At 41.5% G+C, this 11,747-nt stretch overlaps 1 protein-coding gene across 4 annotated transcripts in view; it reads right to left on the reverse strand.

The window, feature by feature from the left end:
• The window catches only part of HENMT1 (HEN methyltransferase 1), a 32,842-nt gene extending 21,661 nt beyond the window's left edge, over positions 1-11,181 (reverse strand). The window contains exons 1-3 of one of the 4 annotated variants that reach the window (XM_007528288.3): positions 11,072-11,181; positions 10,000-10,090; positions 6,352-6,480 (exon numbers count right to left, since the gene is read on the reverse strand). In XM_007528288.3, the coding sequence (XP_007528350.1) occupies positions 6,352-6,480; positions 10,000-10,020 (150 nt within the window). In that variant the 5' untranslated portion in view covers positions 10,021-10,090; positions 11,072-11,181. Of the gene's footprint in view, positions 1-6,351; positions 6,481-9,999; positions 10,091-10,889; positions 10,994-11,071 lie in introns of those variants that run through there. The other 3 variants (XM_060202173.1, XM_060202174.1, XM_060202175.1) reach the window with 3 other exon arrangements.
• Positions 11,182-11,747: the final 566 nt, after the last annotated feature.

Genomic DNA, 11,747 nt, shown 5'->3' on the forward strand with positions numbered 1-11,747 from the left:
AGCCTGGTGGTGGTACACCTGGTTAAACACACACATTGCCATGCAGAAGGATCTGGGTTCAAGCCCCCAATCAGCTGTGGAGTGGGGTTTGGGGAGCTTCATTAGTGGTGAAGCAGTGCCACAGGCAGGTGTCTTTCTCCCTCCTCCATTTCTCTCTCCCTCATTCTCATACTCTTGAACAAAGGAAAATATGTTCTTAATTCAAATTTAAAATGTTTTTAAAACTTCTAGTAACAGTAATTCTTAAAACCATATATGTGAACCTGGAAAGACAGCATGATGGTTATGGAAGAAGACTTTCATACGTGAGGCACCAAAGGTGTCAGGTTCAATCCCAAGCACCACAATAAGCCAGAGCTCAGTAGTGCACTGGAAAAAATAAATTAAATTAAATCCAGGAGTCGGGCGGTAGCACAGCAGGTTAACGCAGCTGGCGCAAAGCACAAAGACTAGCATAAGGATCCTGGTTCAAGCCCCCAGCTCCCCACCTGCAGGGGAGTCGCTTCACAAGCAGTGAAGCAGGTCTGCAGGTGTCTATCTTTCTCTCCCCCTCTCTGTCTTCCTCTCCTTTCTCCATTTCTCTCTGTCCTATCCAACAACGACATCAATAACAACAAATAATAACTACAACAATAAACAACAAGGGCAACAAAAGGTAATAAGTAAATATGTTTTAAAATTAAATTAAATCTTTCTCTCTCTCTCCCTCCTTTCTTCTCTCTCTCTTAGACACAAACACACACAGTACCATGCAAGACCATCTGAGTTGTTCTAAGTCTCAGTTCCCAGCTACAGGGGAGAAACTATAGAAGTGCTAGAGTAGTGCTGCAGGTGTCTCTCATCTCTACTTCTGTCTCTCATCCTCTGGCAAAGAGAAATGAATATATGAACCTCATTAATAATTGTAAACAACTCAGGAAGCAAAGTCTAACTTTACAAAATCAATCAGAGAGAACTAAACAACTACTCATTTTCCTCAAGAAATCAATCATTTTCCATAGGAAGCTTTTGACCTTCTCTGCAGATTCCAGATATTCACTGGGCAGACTACCTTGAAATCCATACCATTAATTCCTTTCAAACTAACAAGTGAGCAGAAAGACTCACTCCTTTTCCAGGACACTTGATATTGCTTATACTAGACTAACATGAGAGAAGGCAAGATGCACAGTATTCCCACTCCAAATCGGAACCTGTCTCAGCATTATTCTTCAGCAAAGAAAGTTTTACTGTAATTTATCACAAAATATAATTTACCTTCATTTTTTGAACTCTTGTGTCTTTAAAAATATTTTAACTTTGGGTTAAACACAGATGGCGCAAAGCATAAGGACCGGGTAAGAATCCCGGTTCGAGCCCCCAGCTCCCTACCTGCAGGGGAGTCCCTTCACAAGCGGTGGAGCAGGTCTGCAGGTGTCTGTCTTTCTCTCCCCCTTTATGTCTTCCCCTCCTCTCTCCATTTCTCTCTGTCCTATCCAACAATGACATCAGTAATGACTACAACAATAAAACAGCAAGGGCAACAAAAGGGAATAAATAAATATTAAAAAAATATTTTAACTTTAAGGCGGAGGGTAGATAGCATAATGGTCATGCAAAGTGACCCTCATGCCTGAGGCTCCAAAGTCCCAGGTTCAATCCCCCACACCACCATAAGCCGGAGCTGAGCAGTGCTATGGTAAAAAAAAAAAAAAAAAAAAAAAAATTAACTTTTATATGACAGAGAAATTGAAAGAGGGAGAGACAGAGAGAAATATGCAATACTTGCTTGACCACTTGTGAAGCTTCCGCCACTGCAAGTGGGGACCAAGAGCTTGAACCCAGACCCTTGCACATGGTAATGTGTGCAGTCAACCAGGTGTATCACTTCCCAGTACCCAGCAGTTTACTTTGTTACTGGATGAAATACTAGGTCAAACTATATATAATACCATACTGAATTCTGAACAGCCAAAAAAGGCAACTTTAGATAATTCAATTAAATGAATATGTATTAACAGCTATAAACAAGTAGTTTCACTGGGTGCACAAATGCATAACCAACAGTAATGTAGTCATAACAAGGGAAGCCTTCACACAAGAGGTTTAATCAAACCTTAAATACAGCAAAGAAACAAGTGAACTTTCATGGTCTAGGAGGTGGTGGTGCACTGGATAAAGTGTGTGACTCTCAAGCATGAGATCTTAATTTTGATTCCCAGCATCAGATATACCAGAGTGATACTTTGGTGCTCTTTCTATTCCTCTTCCTCTCTCTTGAATTAACTTTAAAAACTGAGTTTTATCTGGAAATCCAGTGGACCTGCACCTAGTTTATATCCATACCATTGAATCTTCTTAGTAACCAGAAATCTACGACAAGATGTACATGTCTCGCATGAATCATAAATAGTCTCTGGAACCAGCTGAGTAGACCTCATATCATCTGACTAAAAAGAACTACAAAACTTGTGGCCACAAAACTGATTTTCCTGAAGTTCTGGGTAAACTCTCTATATAAGAGAAACCTCCCCCACACCTATAGACATCTAATCTTTAACAAAGGTGCCCAGACTATTAAAAGGGGTAAGGTGAGTCTTTTCAACAAAAGGTGATGGAAAAAATGTGTTGAAACATGCAGAAGAATGAAACTGGGGGTCGAGCGGTAGTGCAGCGGGTTAAGCACACATGGCATGAAGCACAAGGACAGGCATAAGGATGTAGTTTCAAGCCTTGGCTCCCCACTTGCAGGGGAGTCGCTTCACAGGTGATGAAGCAGGTCTGCAGGTGTCTGTCTTTCTCTCCCCCTCTCTGTCTTCCCCTCCTCTCTCCATTTCTCTCTGTCCTATCCAACAATGATGACATCAACAACAACAACAATAAAACAATAAGGGCAACAAAAGGAAAAATAAATTTTAAAAAATTAATTAAAAAAAAAGAATGAAACTGAACCACTATATTTCACGAAACACAAAAGTAAATTCCAAGAGGATCAACGACTTGGATGTTAGACCAGAAACTATCAGATACTTAGAGGAAAATATTGGCAGAACTCTTTTCCACATAAATTTTAAGGGCATCTTCAATGAAACAAATCCAATTACAAAGAAGACTAAGGCAAGTATAAACCTATGGGACTACATCAAATTAAAAAGCTTCTGCACATCAAAAGAAACCAATACCCAAACAAAGAGACCCCTCACAGAATGGGAGAAGATCTTTACATGTCATATATCAGACAACAGGCTAACAATCAAAATATATAAAGAACATGCCAAACTCAACAAGAAGACAACCCCATCCAAAAATGGGGAGAGGACATGGACAGAATATTCCACAGAATATACCACAGAAGAGATCCAAAAGGCCAAGGAACAAATGAAAAAATGCTCCAGGTCTTTGTCAGAGAAATGCAAATAAAGACAAAAATAAGATTACCACTTTACTCCTGTGAGAATGTCATACATCAGAAAAGGTACCAACAACAAATGCTGGAGAGATTGTGGGGTCAAAGGAACCCTCCTGCACTGCTGCTGGGAATGTCAACTGGTTCAACCTCTGTGGAGAACAGTCTGGAGAACTCTCAGAAAGCTAGAAATGGACCTACCCTGTAATTCCTCTCCTGGGGATATATCCTAAGGAAGCCAACACACCCATCCAAAAAGATTTGTATATGTCTATGTTCTTATCAGCACAATTTGTAATAGCCAAAACCTGGAAGCAACCCAGGTGTCCAGCAACAGATGAGTGGCTGAGCAAGTTGTGGTCTATATACACAATGGAATGCTACTCAGTAATTAAAAATGGTGACCAGCCCATCTTGGATAAGTAAAATAAGTCAGATACAGAAGGATGAATATGGGATGATCTAACTCTCAGGTGAAAGTTGAAAAACAAGATCAGAAGGGAAAACACAAGCAGAACCTGAACTGGAATTGGTGTATTGCACCAAAGTAAAAAAACTTTGGGGTGAGGTGGGTGGGGAGAGTACAGGTCCAAGAAGGGTGACAGAGGACCTAGTGGGGGTTGTATTGTTATATGGAAAACTGAGAAATGTTATGCATGTACAAACTATTGTATTTACTATTGAATATGAAACATTAATTTCCCAATAAAGAAATTTAAAAAAATTAAAAGAAACAGAAGGATGAATATGGGATGATCTCACTCTCAGGCAGAAGTTGAAAAACAAGATCAGAAGAGAAAACACAAGAAGAACCTGAACTGGAATTGGTGTATTGCACCAAAGTAAAATTCTCTGGGGTGGGGTTGGGGAGGAAAGTACAGGTCCAAAAAGGATGACAGAGAACCTAGTGGGGTTGTATTGTTATGTGGAAAACTGAGAAATGTTATACATGTACAAACTATTTAATTTACTGTCAAATGTAAAACATTAATCCCCCAATAAATAAATTTTTAAAAAATAAAAAAAGAGAAACCTAACAAGATCATATGCAACTGTAAAGTGTCCAGATTGTTTCCACATTTGAAACGCGTAAATACTGCTTTTCACCTAAACACTATGCTTCTGATAAACAGACTGAAGGAATGCACCTGTGCTTTGAGTTCCCAGAGAAGACCATCCTCCCTATATCCAAAGATGTGGTTTCTTTTCTTTGAGTAATTAGCTTAGCTACTTGGCCCACCTATCAAGTGAAACAAAAACCTTTTTTTCCCCTCCCTTTTGTTGCCCTTGTTGTTGTAGTTATTATTATGGCTATTGTTGTTATTGACATTGTTGGATAGGGCTGAGAGAAATCGAGAGAGAAGAAGAAGACAGAAGGGGGAAAGACAGACACCTGCAGACCTGCTTCACTGCTTGTGAAGGGACCTCCGCAGGTGGGGAGCCAGGGGCTCGAACTGGGATCCTTACACGGGTGCTTGTGCTTCCCACCATATGCGCTTAACCCACTGTGCTACTGCCCGACCCCCAACAAAATTCTTATTGAATAAAACTCTTATAAATTTCCCACCTATCCTTCTGAACCCTAAATTTTGAAAAGCCCTCAACCTGAGAAAATAAACAGCCTCTATTCCAGGATCCCTGGGGGGGGGGGGGGGGAGACTAGTCTTAAAGTGACACATTCTACTAGTCAATCATACCATGCTTTTATCTCACATATCCTTATCAACTTCTTCCTAAATAATTCACCTAAAAAAAAAAAAAAAAAAGAACTCTTATCCAAATACAACTGGATCTAAAGAAATCATGACCAGGGGTGAGGGTACATAGCATAGTGGTTATACAAACAGACTCATGTTTGAGGCTCTGAACTCCCAAATTCTATCCTCCACACCTTCCATAAGCCAGAGCTAAGCAGTGCTAGTATTCAATGGGATACAACTTTGTAATTTAAAAAGATGATATTATATCCTTCAAGACAAAATGAATAAAACTAGAAGTGACCATACTTGGTGAATAAGGAAGTAAAATAAAAAATATCAAATGGTTTCACCTATATGTGGAATACAGGGAATTGAAGCACATAAACTTGCAAAAAAGGAAAAAGTGACCAAACTATCCCTAAGATTGTATGAGGGTGTGTGTGTATGTGTGTGTGTTGGGGAAGGGGGTGTTCACAGAGCTTTGATGGTACGTGCAGTGTGGAATTATATACCTGTAATCTTGTAAACTACTATTAAATTACTAATAAAAAAGAATCAGAAAAAAGGGGCTAAGTGGGTACACAGCTAGCTGAGTGCACACACTATATTGTGCAAGAACCCAGGCTCAAACTACAGCCCCAATTTGCAGAAAAGCTTCACAAGTGGTGAAATAGTGCTGCAGGTGTCTATCTCCCCTTTCCCTCTCAATTTCTGTCTCTATTCAAAACTTAAAAAAAAAATAATTTTAGGGCGGGGGTAGATAGCATAATGGTTATGCAAACAGACTCTCATGCCTGAGGCTCTGAAGTCCCAGGTTCAATCCCCCACATCACCATAAGCCAGAGCTGAGCAAGTGCTCTGGTGTTTTTCTCTGTCTTTCTCTCTCTGCATCTCTCTCAAAAATAAAATAAAGTAATTGAAAAAAAATTAATTTTAGGGCATGGGTAGATAGCATAAAGTTTATGCTAAGAGACTCTCAGGCATGAGGCTCCAAAGTCCCAAGTTCAATCCCCTGCATCACAATAAGCCAGAGCTGAACAGTGCTCTGGTTTTAAAAAAATTAATTTTAAAGACTAAAAATAAACAACCTCCCCAAAAAAATCATTTTATCCAACTTTGGGCCACCTACAGATCTTTTGGTAACAATGCTCTCCTTAGAACAATAATCCCTTTCCCTCCTTTTGAGAATCTTTTTGAGTAGTCTCTACTTACATACTAACAAAAAAAAGTCTTAACAGTTAAATTTCTGGAAAGAGAAATACTTACCTTCTTAGGTTTATGTTTATTCACTAAATTTTTCACAAAATAGTAACGCTGTCTGTATAATGGAGGTTTAAACTCAATGACCTTCTTACTGGGAACTTCTTCAAAACTATCATCAACCAAATTTTTGCACTGGAAGTTTACAAACAAGAAAAAAAATGTTTTAAATAAAACAAGACTTCAGAGCTATGTATCACTTTGAAGAACACAATGGTCCTTTAAACAACCTCTATATCCTAAAATCATTAGATGGCACTTTTTTCTTTCATACATAGTTCATCTAAATCTCCTTTCATGCCTTTTATTGAGAATCTGGCTTGATGCTTCCTTGAACTTAAGAGTCAGCTAAAAGGAAAAATCACCTGTGAATACATTGCATAAAATAATTATAAGCCCACATGTCACAACTTTTGACTCCAAACAGCATTATCTTTAAAGGGACTTTTCTCCTACAGTAAGTACAGAAAACAGCTTTTAACAAGCTCATATAACTTGGTCAGTTGTTTCACTTGTTTGAACAGGATGATCTCTCTCCAACTTTGAGGGGTTGAGCCTCAAAGTTCTCCTGCATTTTTGGTACAGGTAGCAGGGCAGAGGGAGTTTGACTCCATGCTGATCAAGGAGTCCCTCCTGCAGGCCCTCAGTCACAGGACACAAAATAGGCATTGAGCTTCCACACATCTCAGGAGGGAGCCCATTTAGAAGAGACTTTAAGAAATCACAGACAGAGGACCTAGTGGGGCTTGTATTGTTACATGGGAAACTGGGGAATGTTATGCATGTACAAACTATTGTATTTACTGTTGAATGTAAAACATTAATTCCCCAATAAAGAAATGAAAGAAAGAAAGAAAGAAAGAAAGAAAGAAAGAAAGAAAGAAAGAAAGAAAGAAAGAAACCACAGCTAAAGCCACAAGAGCCCTTCAGTGGAATAAACTGCCCATGTTTTTTCTGGACCAGGCAGGCAGAAGAGTGGAAACTTGTGAGTGACAAAAGACCTTCCTTGACCAAACTTAAGTTAGGCTCCTTTGAATCCTCTGCAGACTAGACCTCTACCAGGACTGTAGAAAGAAAGGAAGAAAGAAAGAAAGGAAGGAAGGAAGGAAGAGAGAGAGAGAGAGACAGGAAGGAAGGAAGGAAGGAAGGAAGGAAGGAAGGAAGGAAGAGAGAGAGACAGAGAAAGAAAGAGGAAGGAAGGAAGGAAGGAAGGAAGGAAGGAAGGAAGGAAGGAAGGAAGGAAAGGTAGCAGGGGCCATAGCATAATGGTTATACAAAAAGACTCTCATGTCTGAGGAGGTTCCAAAGTCCCAGGTTCAATCCCCCATATTACCATAAGTTAGAGCTACAGTGCTCTGGAGAAAAGAAAAACAAACAAAAAGTGTCCATTTTTTTAAACCAGAGCACAGCTCCCTCTGGCTGTGGTGGTGCAGGGAATTGAACCTGGACTTTAGAGCCTCAAGCATGAGAGTCTATTTACATAACCATTATGCTATCTACCCCCACACCCTCTGTCTATTTTTTAATGTGTTTGTAGTATTCTACTTAACCCAACAGATCTCATGTGTCATTTCAATGAAGCCAGTTGATATTTACATTCTTATTTTTCACATTATATCTTCAAATCCCAGTGTTTTAACTTACACATCTAAATACCAAATGCTTCATCAGACATATCTGATTTGCTTTTGAAAAAAAAGTCAGGGGTTGTATTGTGGCACAGCTGGTTGAGCACACATGTTAGCATGTGCAAGGACCTGGGTTCAAGTCCTCAGTCCTCCCTGAAGAAGGGAAAGCTTCATGAGCAGTAAAGCAGTGCTACAAATGTCTCTCTCCTCTATCTCCTTCTCTCTTAATTTTCCTATCTCTATTAGTCAAAATAAATAAAAAATAAATCTAAAAAAATGCATTTAAAAGTCTAAGTCACAGAGGCAAGGTGGTGGCACACCTGGTTGAGTGCACATATTACAATGGGCAAGGACCCAGCTTCGAGCCTCTGGACCCCCCTACAAGGGAATAGCTTTGTGAGTGGTGAAGCAGTGTTGCAGGTGTCTCTCTGCCTCTCTTCCACTATATCTCCCCCTTCACTCTCAATTTCTGGCTGGCTCTATTCAATAAATAAATACAAGTAGTAATTTAAAAAAAAATCTGAGTCACATTCCAGTCATTCTTAAGACTTTTCTGTTTGGTGGGCGTGGGGAGGGCACACCAAGTTGAGTGTACATGTTACCATGTACAGGACCCAGGTTCAAATTCCCACTCCTCACCTGCAGAGGGGAAGTTTTACAAGTGGTAAATCAGGACTGCAGGTGTCTCTCTGCCTCTCTTCCTCTCTTTCCCTCCCCCTCTCAATTTCTCTCTATCTTGTCAATTTTTTTTAAAAGAAAAAATTTTTTCCAATGAAAAAATTGCTTTTTCACAAGGCAGGGGGTAGGTAGCATAAAGGTTATGCTAAGAGATTCTCATGCCTGAGACTCCAAAGTCCCAGGTTTAATTCCCTGCACCACCGTAAGCCAGAGCTAAGCAGGAAAAAAAAAAAAAAAAAGAGAGAGATTTCACAAGAGAAAGAGGAAAAGTTAAAGCACCATTTGAGCACATGTGGGACTGAGGATCCGAGCTCAGGACCTCATGCTTCTAATTCCAGGGTTCTACCACTGAGCCACCTCATGAGCTTCTAGTATGTATTTTAAAATACAAAGTAAATGAAGTTAAAGTTTAGTCAGTTGCACTAGTCACACTGTAAGTGCTTCATAGTCATGAATAGTAACTGACTGCCTATATAACAGTACAGATATACAGTCTGGGTACTCCAAATATCACTTCCAAACTAGTGACATCTTCCTTTGGGAATTTCTTAGAAATGTAGGCTTTGGGGCCTCATTTAACATTTCCTCAATCAAAATTCACATGTAATAAAATTCCCAGGTGATGCATAAATATATAATATTTATATGTGTATATCTATTGCTTTATTTATTTTGGATAGAAACAGAAATTGAGAGGGAAGGAAGAGATCAAGAAGGTTAGAGAAGGGAGTCGGGCTGTAGCAATGTGGGTTAAGCGCACCTGGTGCAAAGCGCAAGGACCAGCATAAAGATCTGGATTAGAGCCCTGGCTCCCCACCTGCAGGGGAGTCTCTTCACAAGCCGTGAAGCAGGTCTGTACGTGTCTATCTTTTTCTCTCCTTCTCTGTCTTCCCCCTCCTCTCTCCATTTCTCTCTGTACTATCCAACAAAGACGACATCAATAACAACAACAATAAAACAAGGGCAACAAAAGGGAATGAATAAATAAATAAATAATTGAATTCATGAATATGCTTGTTTAACTCAACCAACACCCCAAGAAATGGTGGGAGCTAAATGTGGTGGAATTTGTTTGCAATTATCTCACAGCATATAGAAGACTTAATTCTTGAGTCATAAAAGCTGTTAAGAAGGGCAGCATTGGGCTGGGGAGATTAGCATAATGGTTATGCAAAAGCCTTTCAAGCCTGAGGCTCTGAGGTCCCAGGTTCAATTCCCTGCACCACCAAAAGCCAGAACTGAGCAGTGTTCTGGTCTCTTCCTCTCTCATGGTATCTTTCTCTCTGTATCTACTCTTTCTCACTAAAATAAAATTAAAAAAAAAAAATTTAAAGAAGGGCAGCATTACCTCTGTGTTGCTTTCTTCCATTTTGTTTCCAATTTTCCTTCAAACAAAAATGCAGAAGCTCTTCAAGTTCTATCAGTCAACAATGATTTGGCTGCAAACTTAATATATACAATTTTAGGAAGTAGAGCTAAACTTCTAAATCAAGTAGAGATTACCAGTTTTTTTCTTTCTTTTCCCCATGTTACCATTTAGCCAAAGAAGTTCAGAAAATAGTGTTTCAATTATGAACACGCTGAAAAAAACCTAGGCAGCAACCCTTTACTATCCCAAACCTAATTAGCTGCAGTAACCACCATTCTTTGCTTCTATTGTTGGTTTAACTTGACACAAACTTGAATTTCTTCAAGTTCTAAACCTCATTCACACTACTTTTTATGAACATGCCAACAATATAGTGAGGTTGGTGTTCAATAATTGATAAAGACGCTCCAGGATAAAGTGCACGCGTTGCCCCGCATATGAGATGAAGACCCGGGTTCAAGTCCCGGAACCACATGGCAACACCATGCACAGCACCAAAGAGAAGCCCCACGAAGAGTGGAGCTGAGTGTGGCGTCTCTTCTCCTCTTCTCTCTTTTGTATCTCTTTCTCTGCCTCTAACTGAAAATGAAAGTGGGGGGTGGGGGTGGAGTCTATGGGAGCAGCGTAATTATGCAAGCACGAGGCCACAGCGGCAATTATAAATTAAAAATAAAGTCCAATTCATGGAGGGATTTAAATTTAAATTTTAGTTTTCTATTGCACACCTTACAACTAAGACTTTACTTAAAAATCTTGGCAGCATGACAACCAAGTAGGTGTTGCGTTATTGTCTAACTCGTGTTCTGCAACCCTGCTCCTTTGAGCCAACCTGCAGGTCTTCACAGACCAGCCGTCTTCACGCCTATTACCTTTAAAGTTAAATAGCCAGTCCAAATGGGAAAAGCCTGGGAGCAGCGAAGCACAGTAACACCGCAGTGCCCAGAACCATACCCGCATTTACGTAAGAGCCCCGCCCCGAACGCCCGCGCATGCGCAGCCTCGCTCCGTGACGTTACCCGCCCGCGCTCGCCCACACTTGCGCTGCCCACACCTGCGCCGAGGGCTGGTCCTGGTTGTCACCCCGGGTGCCCCGCCTGGCCCGGCGCCCAGCCCCATTCTCTGCTCGGGCCTTCTGGCTCTGATGCGGTGGTTTTGCTTCTCCGCGGCGCAGTGGCGCAACCTCACCCCGCTTTCCCCGGTCATTTCCTCGGTCAGCCTGGCCTGGAACCTGGGCGGCGACCTCGTCTCCCACGCGCACAGCTGCCTCCGCCCCCGGAAGACCCCGAGCCACGACTGTTGGGCCGAGAAGGCGCTGCAGTGGGCGCGGCCGCAGGCCTCGAGGAGATCTGCGGGCTCGGGCGGTTGCTGGGTGCGAGGAGCTGCCAGTTCCCGGTCTCGAGCTGCAAACGGTCCCGGCCAATGGAAGGCGGCGAGGAGAAGGGAGCGCCCCGCCCGCCCCGCCCGGCGCCAGCCCGGGCCGCTGGGGGCCCAATCCGCCGCCGCTCACTTCCCTAGCGCCCTGCACCCCCCGGCTCCAGGCGAGGCAAAGGGAGTGCATTCCAACCCTGAGTCCCCAGCTGGTTATTTGTGCAAGTTGTGGACGCAACCGTATAAAGTCTCTTAGACAAGTTACTATATCATGCTCCCTACGCAGTCACTTTGACACAGTTACTCAAGTTCATTTATTATTTACTTATGTTGAGAGAAACCGGAGCATCATTGCAGTA

Source organism: Erinaceus europaeus, chromosome 11, assembly GCF_950295315.1.
Source record: "Erinaceus europaeus chromosome 11, mEriEur2.1, whole genome shotgun sequence".
NCBI lineage: Eukaryota > Metazoa > Chordata > Mammalia > Eulipotyphla > Erinaceidae > Erinaceus > Erinaceus europaeus.